The sequence below is a fragment of the Microcaecilia unicolor genome, chromosome 2, assembly GCF_901765095.1.
Source record: "Microcaecilia unicolor chromosome 2, aMicUni1.1, whole genome shotgun sequence".
NCBI classification, from domain to species: Eukaryota; Metazoa; Chordata; class Amphibia; order Gymnophiona; family Siphonopidae; genus Microcaecilia; species Microcaecilia unicolor.
In genome coordinates, this window is record NC_044032.1 from 74,522,354 (window position 1) to 74,539,559 (window position 17,206).

Consider the following 17,206-nt stretch of genomic DNA (forward strand, 5'->3'; position numbering starts at 1 on the left):
AGCACTAACTGCCTTCCCTTCTAATCAGTTTTGATGCTGAGAAGGCCTTTGATCATGTTTATTGGAGTTTCTTCTTTAAAGTTCTTCAGGCATATGGGATTACCGGGTTTTTTTCAGATGCAGGGCAGGCTCTAATATTCCACTCCCAAAGCTCTTTGAGGGTTCTGTAACTGGCTGATGGTATGGGCAGGAAGACCTCTTCTGATTCCAAAATTAATGCCATTTTTAAAAGATTATACAAAACCTTATTTGCTTCACCAGCTGTGGATACCTTGGATGGATCTCTCTATTTGGATAATTCAATTTTCATGTGTTTCTTCTTCCCAAGCAGTGTTACTTAATGCTCCCTTTACACATAGCAAGCTGGCTTTGGCCATCTGGGATAGTGCGCTTTACAAGGTTCCTGGGCTGAATGGCCTCAGGGCTGAATTTTACAAGACTTTACAGGAACATATTGGGCTCTCACTCCTGAATTTGTTCACGCACATGGTCACTAATAAGATTCTGCCAGAGTCTCTCCCAACTCGTACAGGCCTATATCTTTATTACATTTCAAGGCCAAATTATTTGCCGAGATCTTGGTGAATCGGTTGGCTAAGAGCCTTCCCCATTTAGTGGAGCATTCTCAGGTCAGGTTTGTTAGAGGACAGACGGTAACTAAAAATATTTGCAGGATCTTGGCCTCCTCAGAAGTGGTGCAGAATCACAAACTGCCTTCCCTTCTAATCAGTTTTGATGCTGAGAAGGCCTTTGATCATGTTTATTGGAGTTTGCAAGTTCTTCATGTAGAAGCCGATAAGGATAAAGCTGAACTGCTTAACAATTATTTCTGTTATGTGTTCACGGATGAAAGGACGGGGGTAGGACCACAGAAAACAAATACTAAGGGGGTTGGATGTGTGGTAGAACGGGACCGATTCTCAGAAGACTGTTCGTGAGGCGCTAGCTAAACTAAAAGTAGAAAAAGCAATGGGGCCTGATGAAATACATCCGAGGGTACCCAAGGAACTTGGAGATGTTCTGGCGGCTCCACTGTCTGACCTCTTCAATACCTCCTTAGAGTCCAGAGTGGTCCCGGAGGACTGGAGAAGGACGGATGTGGTCCCTCTGGACAAGAGCAGAAGTAAGGAGGAGGTTGGGAATTACAGACCTGTCAGTCTGACCTCTGTGGTCAGTAAACGAATGGAAATGCTTCTAAAGTGGAGGATCGTGAGGTCTCTCAAACTGAATGGACTGCAGGACCAAAGGCAGTATGGCTTTACTAGAGGCAGATCGTGTCAGATGAATCTGATTGATTTCTTTGCTGGGTGACCAAACAGTTGGATGCGGGAAGGGCGCTAGTAACATAGTGACGGCAGAAAAAGTCCTGTACGGTCCATCCAGTCTGCCCAACAAGATAAACTCATATGTGCTACTTTATATGTATACCTGACCTTGATTTGTATCTGCCATTTTCAGGGCACAGACCGTAGAAGTCTGACACGTACTAGCCCCGCCTCCCAACCACTGGCTCTGCCACCCAATCTCCGCTAAGCTTCTAAGGATCCATTCCTTCTGAACAGGATTCCTTTATGTTTATCCCACGCATTTTTGAATTCAGTTACCGTTTTCATCTCCACCACCTCCCTTGGGAGGGCATTCCAAGTATCCACCACTCTCTCAGTGAAAAAATACTTCCCGAGTCTGCCCCACTTCAACCTCATTTCATGTCCTCTAGTTCTACCGCCTTCCTGTCTCCAGAAAAGTTTCGTTTGCACATTAATACCTTTTGAACATCTGTATCATATCACACCTGTTTCTCCTTTCCTCCATGGTTGTAAAAGAAATAATCATTCTTGATGTGTTTTTCTCGAGCAATAGTGCCTATTGGTGAGGGTCTGTCTTCCTCCATCCATTTGTAAGCATGACATAACAGAAGAACCTCCGTGCTGTGTCAGTTCAAGGTCCACTGAGCCCAGCATCCTGTCTCCAACAGTGGACAGTCTAGGTTGCAAGTACCCAGCAAATTCAGATGCCAGGGCAAAAGGCAGTACACGGTACTGAAAGTGCTGTGTTCCCAGGCGAAATCGAAGATACTTCCTGTGGGAGTATCGAGATGTGGGTGTAAGCATCCTTTAAGTCCACATAGCCAATCACTGTCCTGAATCATGGGAAGAAGGGTGCCCAGGGAAACCATCCTGAACTAGATGTGGTATACTTGGATTTTAGCAAAACCTTTTGACATGGTTTCACACAGGCGACTGATAAATAAACTGAGTGCCCTTGGCAAGGGACCTAAAGTGACTAACTGGGTTATAAACTGATTAAATGAGAGGAGACATAGGGTAGAGGTAAATGGAGGTTGCTCTGAGGAAAGGGATGTTATCAGTGGCGTACCGCAGGGACTGACCCTCGGGCTGGCCCCTTTTAACATCTTTGTGAGTGATATTGCAGAAGGGCTGTCTGGTAAGGTTTGTCTCTTTGCGGATGAGGAAGGATCTAGTGAAGCTTGGTCTGAAAACTGGCAACTAAGATTTAATGCTAAGAAATGTAGGGTCATGCACTTGGGTTACAATAATCCAAGGGAACAGTACAGTATAGGGGGTGAAATGCTTCTGTGTACGAAAGAAGAGCGGGACTTGGGGGTGATTGTGTCCGAAGACCTTAAGGTGGCCAAGCAGGTAGAAAAGGCGATGGTCAAAGCCAGAAGGATGCTTGGGTGCATAAGGAGAGGGATGACCAGCAGGAAAAAAAAAGAGGTGATAATGCCCTTGTATAAGTGTTTGGTGAGGCCACATTTGGAGTATTGCATGCAATTCTGGAGACTGCACCTATGGAAAGATATAAACAGGATGGAGTCAGTCCAGAGGGTGGCTACCAAACTGGTAAATGGTCTATGTCATAAAACATAGGGACAGGCTTATGGACCTCAAAATGTATACGCTGGAAGAAAGGCGGGAGAGAGGGGATCAGTGGCGTTCCTAGGGGGGGCTGACACCCGGGGCGGATCGCCGGTGTGCCCCGCCCCCCGGGTGCAGCGACCCCCCCCCCCCCCGCCCGGGTGCAAGCCGCTGGGGGGGTGCCGCGCGCCGGTAAGCTTCCTTTGTTTCCATGCTCCCTCTGCCCCGGAACAGGTTACTTCCTGTTCTGGGGCAGAGGGAGCATGGAAACGAAGGAAGCTGACCGGCGCGCGGCACCCCCCCCCCCCCCCCAGCGGCGTGCACCCAGGGCGGACCGCCCCCCCCTGGTACGCCACTGGAGGGGATACAATAGAGACGTTTAAATATCTCAGTGGCGTTAATGTACAGGAGGTGAACCTCTGCCAAATGAAGGAAAACTCTGGAATGAGAGGGCATAGGATGAAGTTAAGAGGAAATAGGCTTAGGAGGAATCTGAGAAAATACTATTTCATGGAAAGGATGGTGGATGTGTCGAATGGCCTCGTAAAGACGAGGAATGTGCCGGAATTTAAGAAAGCGTGGGACAGGCTCGTGGGATCCCTTAGGAAAAGAAGAAGTTAGTGGTTACTGAGGAAGGGCAGACTGGATGAGCCATCTGGCCCTTATCTGCCATCAAGATTTTATGTTTCTAATCATTTGGGGTTCTGATGGAAGTCTTTGAAGAATATGGTGATTTTTCAGGTTTTCGTGTAAATTTACAGAAGTCCCTGGCACTGGCATCCTTGGACCAGGTACATCGGGGTTGGGAGGGTTTATTCCCTTTGCATTGGGAAACCCACTCTTTACAATATCTAGGCATCCGCTTGTCCATGAAGCCGGAGTTATGTCATCTTAATATCTCACGTTTGTTAGACTCAACCAAAGCAACTTTATCGGGTTGGCAAAAATTACCTCTAGAGCTCCATGGTAGGATACATCTTTTTAAGATGGTAGTTCCCAAAATTGTTATATAGTCTCCAGATGCGGAAGGACATCTGTACTCTTCATCAACATCTATCCCAATTTTGTTGGGGTGGGGAAAAAAAATCCCTATACATATCTTGATGAGTAATAGGCAGGTTGAAGATTTAGGTTTACCTGACCTATACAAGTATAACCTGGCCTGCCTTGCTAAACCCCTGGGGGACTGGTTTTTGGGCTGAGAGGATTACACGCCCATTAGTGTGAAGGCAGAGCTGTTTTACCCTTGGCGTTTAGCTTCCTTTTACAGGTGCCAAGCACGGGGCTTCCTGCTGAAACCCAAAGCAGTATTTTGTTACACCCCTTATGAGAATTATGGCGTGACCTTACTAATTATTGGGGCAACTCTCCCCACACCTCAGATCTGCTGCCTATTCAGGGAATGCTGGGTTTCTTCCTGGGAATGAAAATTGGTCTTTTCGTGGGTGGGGGAGACTGTGCTGGAGCCAGATGGCTTTGTTACTGCTACAGGCTTTAGGGAGAGGCACTTTTATCCAACTGTCGGATGTGATTGCTTATCAATTACGCCATTATGTTTCCACCTTGGATGGATCCGCTTTGACCGCTGGTCATTGTGCTACATTCAGTTTCCTCCTAAAACTGGAAGACAGAGACTGCTTGTCAGTCTTAGCATTACATAAAGCCCTCCTATAGTTTTCCTTTCAGAAAAACACTGTACACCTGACAGCTAAATGGGCGGAGGGTTTGCACAGATTGCCTCTTCTACTTCTATCCCTCTGCCTGTCGGCGTACCTCAGGGTTCTGTTCTTGGTCCCCTCCTCTTTTCTATCTACACTTCTTCCCTTGGCTCATTAATCTCATCTCATGGCTTTTCCTACCATCTCTATGCTGATGACTCCCAAATCTACCTTTCTACCCCTGATATCTCACCTTGCATCCAAACCAAAGTTTCAGCGTGCTTGTCTGACATTGCTGTCTGGATGTCTCAACGCCACCTGAAATTAAATATGACCAAAACCGAGCTTCTCATTTTCCCCCCCAAACCCACCTCCCCGCTCCCCCCGTTTTCTATTTCTGTTGATAGCTCTCTCATTCTCCCTGTCTCCTCAGCTCGAAACCTTGGGGTCATCTTTGACTCTTCTCTCTCCTTCTCTGCTCATATCCAGCAGATTGCCAAGACCTGTCGTTTCTTTCTTTACAACATCCATAAAATCCACCCCTTTCTTTCCGAGCACTCTACCAAAACCCTCATCCACACCCTTGTCACCTCTCGTTTAGACTACTGCAATCTGCTTCTTGCTGGCCTCCCACTTAGTCACCTCTCCCCTCTCCAGTCGGTTCAAAACTCTGCTGCCCGTCTCATCTTCCGCCAGGGTCGCTTTACTCATACTACCCCTCTCCTCAAGACCCTTCACTGGCTCCCTATCCGTTTTCGCATCCTGTTCAAACTTCTTCTATTAACCTATAAATGTACTCACTCTGCTGCTCCCCAATATCTCTCCACACTCGTCCATCCCTACACCCCTTCCCGTGCACTCCGCTCCATGGATAAATCCTTCTTATCTGTTCCCTTCTCCACTACTGCCAACTCCAGACTTCGCGCCTTTTGTCTCGCTGCACCCTACGCCTGGAATAAACTTCCTGAGCCCCTACGTCTTGCCCCATCCTTGGCCACCTTTAAATCTAGACTGAAAGCCCACCTCTTTAACATTGCTTTTGACTCGTAACCACTTGTAACCACTCGCCTCCACCTACCCTCCTCTCTTCCTTCCTGTTCACATTAATTGATTTGATTTGCTTACTTTATTTATTTTTTGTCTATTAGATTGTAAGCTCTTTGAGCAGGGACTGTCTTTCTTCTATGTTTGTGCAGCACTGCGTATGCTTTGTAGCGCTATAGAAATGCTAAATAGTAGTAGTAGTACTTCTCTAGCTCTTGGCAAATTAATTGATCAAATCCCACAGTTAATGACAGTGGCAGACTTACGGGAATGTCAGTTTAAACTGCTCTATCGTGCTTTCTCACCCAGACCCAATTATTTCACATGGGTGGCACTCACACTTCCCTTTATCAGAAATGTACTCAGCAGCCTAATTCTTTTTTTCATGCCTTTTGGGAGTGCCCTGAGGTACTTCAATTTTGGAAGCAGGTAGTCATTAATTAGAATGCCTTTTGGGCTCGGCTGTTTCATTATCAGATCCTGGCTTTCTGTTGGATAAATATGAGGCACTCCCATTGCAGAGGAGGAGTCGCTGTATACTCATCCACAAGGCAGTATTATTCAGTAAGAAATCAGCCCTAAAAGTATGGACAGTATCAGAATTCCCTTCATTCTGGGGATGGAGCAGTATGCGCCATCACATGTTGGTGGAGAAACAGGGGGTGGGTCTGTCTTTTAAATGAAAGAAGCATTTTTGTCAGACTGGGATCGTTACATATCTTCCCCTTCACCTACGGCTCAAAGTTTCATCTTAAATATGCTTTAACTGCTGAGTCTGATGGTTTTCGTACCCTTGCCATGGGAAGTTCCTGGTATTTGTGGGTTTCCTTTCTCCTTTTGGGGGAAGGAGACGGTTATGATGGGGGGGGGGGGGGGGATTGAGGGAGTGACAGTTCATGGTGAGGTGATCTACTGTTTGGGAGAGGGGCTATTACTACTACTACTACTACTATTTAGCATTTCTATAGCGCTACAAGGCGTACGCAGTGCTGCACAAACATAGAAGAAAGACAGTCCCTGCTCAAAGAGCTTACAATCTAATAGACAAAACAATAAAGTAAGCAAATCAAATCAATTAATGGTTATAAATCAAAGCCTGTCTCTTCACTATGTTTCACTGGTTTAAGTAACACTTTGCCTAATTCTTGGCTATTTTGCTATTTACGATGTTTGTTCTTCCAGTTTTGTCACCGAGTGATGATGCATGAATCCTTCAAAAGCCTTTCTTCCTGAAGAAGCATTCTTGCGAAACCGGATCTATGTGAAGGAAGGACACTCTTTTCTTTTGACTGATATTTTTCGGCGTTCTTGGTTGGATTTTAAATTATTGTACTGATTGGATGTGAATCTCTACACAGTCAATAACCTCATCAGTGTTTCACTGAAAGATCAAATGTCAGATAAGCTGATAAGATTTTGTGATTCTTTATCCATACATACACTTAAGAACTATAAGTGAAGCTCATTTGCATTCTGAATGTATTACTATATAAATTGGAAATGTCATTTGCATGACCTTTATTGAAAAAGATTATTTGTAGCTTCTGTTAAAAGTGTAAGCTCTCTGGTGATTTGTATGCTAGCAATACTGCCCTTTATTGGGTGGACGGTTTGTAACATTGATGAGAGATGATGGTTCCATATCCAGTAGTCACTGGATATACTGGTGAACTGGGAACATTTCACTTAAAAATTTATCTTTATTTTCTTTTTTTTATGCTAGGATTGATTATGTATTTAGGTATTTAAGTGTGATACTTCTTTGTATTTTATGTTCTCATACACACCATAGCTTTTACTATACCACAGTGGTTAGGTGTGGAGAGGGGAGTTAAGAGTCGGGAAGGAACCTGGGGGAAAAGTTGAACCTCTTGCTTGTTTTGCAGAGTGCTTACATCTTTACTTGTTAATAAAAACTGTTTACAATAAAATGACTTTGCATTAATGAAAGAGGCAAGACCTAGGAACCTGCATACCTATGCATATCCGCCAGTTTAGCCAACACACGCGATGCATTACTGAATATTCGGTTCTTCTCATAGTATCTCCAAAGTAAATCCATGTAACGGACCTTATTTTGATCCACTTTTGCCATTCGTTCCAAATGTGGCTCCAAAAATGGTGAGTTTATCTAGAGAAGTTATGATTAAATAAAAGCAAGATTTTAATATGATCTAATTCTTAACACCTTACATAGCATTTCTGTATCTTAACTTGCCTTTTTTTCCCAACTATTTTCACTTTTCATTAATTTTTTCTTGAAATGTTTTTCAAGTCTTCCTTCTACATTTCTCTGCTTCTTACCATAATCCTTTTCCATTTCTTCATCTCCTTCCAGAAGGCTATTTTAAAATAGGGCACCTAGTGTAGATGTATTTTCAGGCGCCTATTTTATAAAGACAAGTACAGTGGTTCCCAAACCTGGTCCTGGAGGCACCCCAGCCAGTCAGGTTTTCAGGATATCCACAATGAATATTCATGAGAGATATTTACATGCACTGCCTCCACTACGTGCAAATCTCTCTCATGAATATTCATTATGGATATCCTGAAAACCTGACTGGCTGGGGTGCCTCCAGGACCAGGTTTGGGAACCACTGGACAAGTAAATGTCCACTTATCTTTATAAAATACTACAATGGCAGAAATTGTGCTTTTATTGCAGGCAAGGAAATTTACATTTGACCTGGAGCGGGTAGATATGTCAGTGTCTTAATTTTTTAAGTATAACACATATATTAGTGTATTTTATAATCTATACGTGTGTGTGTGCTTTGCCCATGCATCATCCAAACTTCACCCCTGTACATATCTACCAGCAAAGTTTGCACTACCATGTCAAAATGTGTGTTTTTATATCAATGAATATGCTAAGAGGCCACATATGCGTGAAAAACATTTTATAAAATTATCACCATTATTTCCTCTCTCTTCCATCTACAATCCCCTTAGTTACCTCTTTTATTACTATCTTCTCATCTTCACTCTCTCCCTAGCAGTTCAATCATACCTTCTTCCCAGATTTATTCTGCTGACTCCATTCTCCAGTGCGACATGGTGCTCAGCTCTCTGGACCCAGTTTAGTAATTTCTTTCTAAACCCATTTTTTGTCTCACTTTTGCAATCCAATATTGAGAAGATTGTTTCCAGCCACTTTCTAAACTATTTTTAACAGAATAGAATTCTTTGAACTCAATTTTCACACTTTACCTCTAGAAGTTTGTCTGTGAGGTCCACCTGTATCAGCCAGTTATACAGTGCTATACTAAAAAGTTCATCTGTCGAACGCTGAGCCAATTTCAACATTTTCTCAAACTATGAAAGAACAAAGTTAAACACGGCTACATAAAAAGTAAACATGAAAAACCAAATCAGGTACAGAACACAAATCTAAAAACGCTTCCAGTCTTATTTTCACTCAAAATCATGCATTATTTTAAAAACATTAACAAAATGATTTGACATCCTTTTTCTGTCACTTGTCCCATTAGGCTGAGTGTTTTATTGGACTGTGCCCAAATGACTGCTTTTATCATTCTCTCAATCCTCATCAAATATTATTACCCAAATATCATTTCAAAGAAATTTAACTTAATGGACCAATATTATTCACACTAGGATGATGGTTAACCATCATATACAAAATAGTGATGTTCTAACCTGCTTACCAAAATAACTCTCTCAAACCTCGCACTCCCCTTCAAAATATTAGCTTCTGCAATTGTGTGCAGTTTAGGCATGAGTTGGCTAAACTGTATGCTTCAACAAATTTGTAAGTGAACAGATGGCGATACAACTTTCTGCAAAATTAATGGTACTTTACTAATTTTAATCTATTGAAAATAATTGAGGGAATATGGCAGGTCTAAAAGTTAGGATACCTGATTTATTACTACATTTCTTTTTTACAAGTTGCTAATAAGGCCCAAAATGTTTACTGAATAATTCAGTTTTCCATTGGTTGGAATGTTGTAGCAAATGGAAAATGAAGTTCAAAAAAATGGCACAAGAAATGCTTTTAGGAAAAAAAATGTTAAATGTTTTAGAACAGCCCAGCCCTTAGGCTTAAATATTATTGAAAATTTGTGGGAGATCTCAAAACATGCAGTGCATGCAAGAAAACCTAAGAATATTTCTGAGCTAGAAGAATTCTTCAAAGAAGAGTAGGGAAAAACTCCAAAAGCAAGAAAAGAGACTCTTAGCTGGCTACATAAAACATTTCGAAACTATTATTTCTGCGAAATGAAGTACTCCTGACAGAAAGGCTGCACAACCTCTGGAATCTGCCATATTCTGTTTCCTTATTTTGAATCTGGAAAGAAAACATGCAAATTGTAATTGTGCATTAAAATTTGCAGAAAGATGCCTGTTTAACTTTATACCACATAGGGGTTGTGTCAGCTTCTGTTTACTTAATTTATTGAAACATACAAATTGACTAGGGTGTATAAAATCTTGCACACATCTGCAACTGGTCACCTTTCCTTCTTCAACACAGCAGCTGCAGTGGTAACAGTAGATTTTTTGAACTAATAATTCTCCTGATTAATGGATCTTTTCAGCCTGTTTCAGTCTTATTCAAATATCTCCTTTTTTTGTAGTAATTATCTCCACTACATTTATATTTTTCAATAAGTATGATTGTATATTTTTCTTTACAATACGTTAGAACCTATAGGTCTCAATCAAGAGATAGAATGGGATTTAATTAGATAGATAATGAAAGTATTTGAGTACGTCAACTCCAGTTGCATTCAGGATTGGACTTTCTTTAATTGCCAGTGCTATATAATAGTGAACGGAAATAGTTGTGCTATATCCGGTTAAGGTTTGGGTCTAACCGATTGATTCCCGGCAATGGTATGCTGCAAATGAAGCTTGGTGAAGTAAGCTGTTTGAATGTTTTTTAGGATATGTATGAATTTGATAGTTAGTTGTTGTTAGATTTGTTTTGATTTTATACACACAGAATAACAGCTCCTGATGATGCCCAGTGAGCGAAACACATGACTGGTACGCCAATTGTGCGAGACGAAGTGCTTGTGTCGAGCTGAAAATGAGAGAACTGAAATTGTGAGCTGGAGTCCATTCGGAAAGTTTACAATCAATAAAGATTTGAAGATGAAATATTAGAGAAGAATTACAAGGAGAGACTATTGGATTATAATTGTTTGAATTACTGTCTGAATCCCGTGGATATAAGCTGATAAAACAAAGAGGGACAATAGAGCAGTCAGCGGGATGTGGAACGCGGGTCGCTGAATACTGCTGAAACATTTTTGAGCTTGAGCCTGGTGACTCCACGTGAGGAGTTGTTAGACTGTTTTGCTTTGGTCTATTTATTGGTCTCTCTCGAATTAGAGAATTTTATAGATAGGTGGTGTATGTGAGTATGAATGGGGGTTAGCATTTTTTATGCGTGATGTGTATTTATAAAATAGATTTATTGTATACATTTTTGAATATTTTGAATATGAATAAAAATATGCGAGGTATATATGTTTATATTTTCCTGTTTTGGGTTATTTATACTTAATTTATCCTTGCCAATTTAAAGGCATAGCCTGTAGTCTGCCCGGAACTTGCCTTGTTCTAAAATTTCTGAAGTTGTTGGCAAAGCACCCGAAAAGCTCCACTCCGGCCTACCCAAATCTACTCAGCCTCCATCAGGGCACAGAACGTAGAAGTCAGTCCAGCACCATTTTTCCTACCTAATCTCCCCTAAGCTACTTTGGATCTGATCTTTCGTAAGAGGATTCCTTTGTGTTTGTCCCATGCATTTTTGAATTCTGTTACTGTTTTCATCTCCATCACCTCCTGTGAGAGGGCATACCAGGTATCTACCACCCTCACAGTGAATAAATACTTCCTGACATTATTCCTGAGTTTGCCCCCTTTCAATTTCCACTCATGCCCTCTAGTTCTACCACCTTCCCGTCACTGGAAGAGGTTTGTTTGCAAATTAATACCTTTCAAATATTTGAACTGTATCATACCACCCGTTTCTCCTTTCCTCCAGTGTATACATGTTTAGGTTAGCAAGTCTCTCCATGTACATCTTGCTGGCTAAACCCCCTACCATTTTCATCGCTTTTCTCTGAACTGCTTTAAGTCCTTTTACATCCTTAGCAAGAGGATGAACACAAGGTTCAACTGTATGTAGAAGACACCTTAATATGGATGATAAACCCGAAGATTTCTGTACCCAACCAGTTAGAATTGCTGGATTGTAATAGAAGTGAATTTTAAAGACTGTTTTTCACCTCTGCCTTGACCGGCAGTGCACTCGCTCATTAAAATGATTGTTTAACTTTGATTATGTAAAAATAAGTTGGAATGTAGATGATAAGACACAGCTCTAATTAATTTGGTATGTGAAGGGAGATGTGGAGCCTGTTTCGAGCTCAGACTGGCCACCTGTACTAAGAAACATGTGACCACCTTCCCACAGTACAGCTTGTTTACCAAAACAGAGAAATTCTCAAGCATTTTTTAATTTTCCTTAGCTCTGAACATGAGTTCTAAGCCTAATAAAAAGGGGGGCCTCTTACAGTGAATCCGGAAGCTCATCTATGGATGGATGCATTGCATAGAACCAGACTCCTGGTCATGAGACCCCGGCTTTGCTGAAAAAGGGGCTTCTCACAGCTGATGTAAAAAGCCTGGATGATGTACGGACCAGTGATGGACGTATGTATATTATAATATTATAGTGTATTATTGCTTCTTTTCCTGGTCTAGAAACTCCTAGCATTGCTTGGATGTAGGGACCAGTGATGTAATGATTGTTTATAGGTATTGTTTCATTTCAGCTATATAATTAATCATTGTGTATATATCTTAATCATTGTGTATTTTAGAACTTCTAATAAAAGTCTCATTTACCTAATACGAATCCAAAAGAATCCACAGTAATTACTGCGTATGTGTTAGTGTAGTGTCAGTGAGGCAGGCTGTAAAACCAGGTCAGAACATAGATGAATAGGGAACAGTCTCCAACTTCAAAGTTAATATTGAGAAAACGGAGGCTTTAGCCTTTAACATGCCTCCAGAAGAATTGCGAGATTTTTTTTTTAAATGCATTGCCATACTTGGACAGATCGAAGGTCCATCATGCCTAGTATCCTGTTTCCAACAGTGGCTAATCCAAGTCACAAGCACCTGGCAAGATCACAGTAAAACAGATTTTATGCTGCTTATCCTAGAAACAAGAAATGGATTTTCCCAAGTCCATCTTGATAATAGGTCATGGACTTTTCTTTTAGGAAATTAGTCAAACCTTTTTTAAACCCCGCTAACTACTTTTACAACATTCTCTGGCAATGAATTCCAGAGTTTAATTACATGCTGAGTGAAGAAATATTTTCTCTGGTTTGTTTTAAATTTACTACTTAGTAGCTTCTTTGTGTGCCCGATAGTCCTAGTATTTTTGGAAAGAGTACTACTACTACTACTACTACTATTTAGCATTTCTATAGCGCTACAGGGCATACGCAGCGCTGCACAAACATAGAAGAAAGACAGTCCCTGCTCAAAGAGCTTACAATCTAATAGACAAAAAATAAATAAAGTAAGCAAATCAAATCAATTAATGTGAACGGGAAGGAAGAGAGGAGGGTAGGTGGAGGCGAGTGGTTACAAGTGGTTACGAGTCAAAAGCAATGTTAAAGAGGTGGGCTTTCAGTCTAGATTTAAAGGTGGCCAAGGATGGGGCAAGACGTAGGGGCTCAGGAAGTTTATTCCAGGCGTAGGGTGCAGCGAAACAGAAGGCGCGAAGTCTGGAGTTGGCAGTAGTGGAGAAGGGAACAGATAAGAAGGATTTATCCATGGAGCGGAGTGCACGGGAAGGGGTGTAGGGAAGGACGAGTGTGGAGAGATACTTGGGAGCAGCAGAGTGAATACATTTATAGGTTAGTAGAAGAAGTTTGAACAGGATGCGAAAACGGATAGGGAGCCAGTGAAGGGTCTTGAGGAGAGGGGTAGTATGAGTAAAGCGACCCTGGCGGAAGATGAGACGGGCAGCAGAATTTTGAACCGACTGGAGAGGGAGAGGTGACTAAATGGGAGGTCAGCAAGAAGCAGATTGCAATAGTCTAAACGAGAGGTGACAAGGGTGTGGATGAGGGTTTTGGTAGAGTGCTCGGAAAGAAAGGGGAGAGTGCTCGGAAAGAACATCTACCTGTGCCACTCTACTCAGTCTTTTATAGAACTCTATCATATCTCCCCCTTAGCTGTCTCTTCTACAAGTTGAAGACTCTTAGCCGCTTTAGCCTTTCCTCACAGGGAAGTCATCCCATTTATAATTTTTGTTGCCCTTCTCTGTACCTTTTCTAATTCCACTATATCTTTTTTGAGATGTTGTGACCAGAACTGCACACAATACTTGAGATGCAGTTGCACCATGGAGTGATACAAAGGCATTATAACGTTCTCATTGTTGTTTTCCATTTCTTTCCTAATAATTCCTAACATTCTATCTGCTTTCTAAGACAACGTTGCACACCAAGCAGTGGATTTCAACCTATCATCAGCGATGACACCTAGATCCTTTTCCTGGGAGGTGACAAATGTGGAACCTTGCATCTCATACTTATAGTTTGAGTTCCTCTTTCCCACATGTATCGCTTTGTACTTTCATTAAATGCCATCTGCCATTTGGATGCCCAGTTTCTCAGCCATGTAAGGTCCTGTGATTTAACAACTTTGAATAACTTTGAGACATCAGCTAATTTAATTACCTCACTAGTTATTCCCATTCTAGATCATTTATAAATATGTTTAAAAAAGTAGTGGTCCTAGCACAGACCCCTGGGGAACCCCACTATCTACCCTTCTCCATTGACAATACTGAACATTTAACCCTACTTTCTGTTTTCTAATTTTTTACCAGTTTTTAATCCACAATAAAACATTACTTCCTATCCCATGACTTTCTAATTTCCTCAGGAGTCTATCATGAGGTACTTTGCCAAATGCCTTTCGAAAATCCAGATATATAATATCGACCAGCTCACCTTTATCCACATGTTATTCACCCCTTCAAAGAAATGCAGTAGATTGATGAGGCAAGATTTCCCTTGACTAAATCCATGTTGGCTTTATCTCATTAATCCATGCTTATGTATGTGCTCTGTAATTATGTTCTTTATAATAGATTCTACAATTTTGCCCGACATCGACGTAAGGCTCACCAGTCTATAATTTCCCGGATCACCCCTGGAATCCTTTTTAAAAATTGGCGTTATATTGGCCTCTCTCCAATCTTCCAGTACTATGCTTAAATTAAGATAAATTACGCTACCAATAGCTCTGCAAATTAATTTTTTAATCTTCTAATCAGTAATCTTGGATATATACCATCTGGTCCAGGTGTTTTGCTGCTCTTCAATTTGTCAAATTGCTCCATTACATCTTCCAGGTTTACAGAGATTTGGTTCAGTTTCTCCGACTCATCGGCACTGAATACCATTTTTGTTACTAGTATCTCTCCCACATCTTACTACTACTACTACTAGTAGTAGTAGGGTAGGAATTCAAACATGCGTGGGATAAACATAAAGGAATCCTGCTCAGAAGGAATGGATCCTAAGGAGCTTAGACGAGATTGGGTGCCAGAGCCGATGGTGGGAGGCGGGACTGGTGGTTTGGAGGCGGGGATAGTGCTGGGCAGACTTATATGGTCTGTGCCAGAACCAGTGGTGGGAGGCGGGGCTGGTGGTTGGGAGGTGGGGATAGTGCTGGGCAGACTTATACGGTCTGTGCCCAAAAAAGGACAGGTACAAATCAAGGTAAGGTATACACAAAAAGTAGCACATGTGAGTTTATCTTGTTGGGCAGACTGGATGGACCGCGCAGGTCTTTTTCTGCCGTCATCTACTATGTTACTACTTAACATTTCTAAAGCGCTACTAGGGTTACGCAGCGCTGTACAATTTAACATAGAGGGACGGTCCCTGCTCAAGGAGCTTACAATCTAAGAGACAAGTGAACGGACAGTCCGATAGGGGCGGTCAAATTGGGGCAGTCTGGATTTACTGAACGGTAAGAGTTAGGTGCCGAATGCATCATTGAAGAGGTGGGTTTTAAGCAAATACTTGAAGATGGGCAGGGAGGGGGCTTGGCGTAAGGGCTCAGGAAGGTTGTTCCAAGCATAGGGTGAGGCGAGGCAGAATGGGCGGTGCCTGCAGTTGGCAGTGTTGGAGAAGGGTACAGAGAGGAGTGATTTGTCCTGTGAACGGAGGTTACGGGTGGGAACATAAGGGGAGATGAGGGTAGAGAGGTAGTGAGGGGCAGCAGACTGAATGCATTTGTAGGTAAGAAGGAGAAGCTTGAATTGAATGCGGTATCTGATTGGAAGCCAGTGAAGTGACCTGAGGAGAGGGGTGATATGAGTATATCGGTTCTGGCGGTGATATGAGTATATCGGTTCTTCCTTGGTGAAGATGAAAGCAAAGAATTCATGTAGTAATCTTATCTCCCCTGAATGCTCCTTTTATCCTTTGGTCATCTAGCAGTCCAACTGATTCTTTTACTGACTTCTTGCTTCTAATAAACCTAAAAATGTTTTTACTATATGTTTTTGCCTCCAACGCAATCTTCTTTACAAAGTCTCTCTTTGCATTTAACTTGCTATTCCTTATGCTGTTTCCTACTATTTTCAATCAGATCCTCCTATTTTCTGAAGGAATTCTTTTAGCTCTAATAGCTTCTTTCACCTCACTTTTTAACCATACTGGCTGTTTGGCCTTCTTTCTCCTTTTTTAATATATGAAATACATTGCGTCTGAGATTCCAGGATGGTATTTGAGAATAGCATCCAAGACTGATGTAAATTTTTGACCTTTGCAGCTACTCCTCCAAGTTGTTGTTTTTTTTTTTTTTTTTAATATCGAAACAGATCACGTTATGATCACTGTTATCATGTGGCCCCAGAATGATTACCTCCTGCACCAGATCATGCGCTCCACTAAGGACTAGGTCTAGAATTGTTTTCCATAGCCTCAAAAAGTTTTTAATATTTAGGAATTCATATTTACAGCAAGTTAGAGGAATTGTTTCAACTGAACTATGGGAAACTCATCAAGGTCATCCAATCAGACCTAGACACCTGGCATCCCTTGCTGAGTCTTGGTAAGGCAATATTGCCACTACTGAGATGGTCATTCCTAAATTTCTTTTTTTTTTTTAATCTGCCCACCTACCTATAGGGATTTCAACGTATCACTTTAAACAATGGGATTACATGTTGCAGCCCTTTATATGGCAAGAGAAAAGGCCAAAAATGAGCCTTGTCTAGAATTAAGGAGGAGAGGGTTTGGGTTTCCCAGGTCTATATTATTATCAGACTGTTGTGCTTAAAGCATTACGGCAGGGGTGCTCAATGTCAGTTCTGAAAAGTCTGCAACCCAGTCGGGTTTTCAGGATTTTCACAATGAATATGCATGAACTCTATTTCCATGCAATGGAGGCAGTCCAAATTTAAAATTGGAAACTCTCCTCAAAATTCCTCTCCACTCCGATGATGCCAACTTTGTGAACTGTAACTAATTAAGCAGAGATCTAGCTCTGTCATCATGGAGGTCCCCGAGCACTGTGCTACCCAGCACCATGTCTATGGACTTATGA

The 17,206-nt window shown here is 41.7% G+C and overlaps 1 protein-coding gene across 1 annotated transcript in view; it reads right to left on the reverse strand.

Annotated features, from left to right (window-relative positions):
• NUP155 (nucleoporin 155) overlaps positions 1 to 17,206 on the reverse strand; it is a 358,702-nt gene that overhangs the window by 67,363 nt on the left and 274,133 nt on the right. The window contains exons 27-28 of the mRNA XM_030193046.1: positions 8,792 to 8,896; positions 7,558 to 7,712 (exon numbers count right to left, since the gene is read on the reverse strand). Of these exons, the coding sequence (XP_030048906.1) occupies positions 7,558 to 7,712; positions 8,792 to 8,896 (260 nt within the window). The remainder of the gene's footprint in view (positions 1 to 7,557; positions 7,713 to 8,791; positions 8,897 to 17,206) is intronic.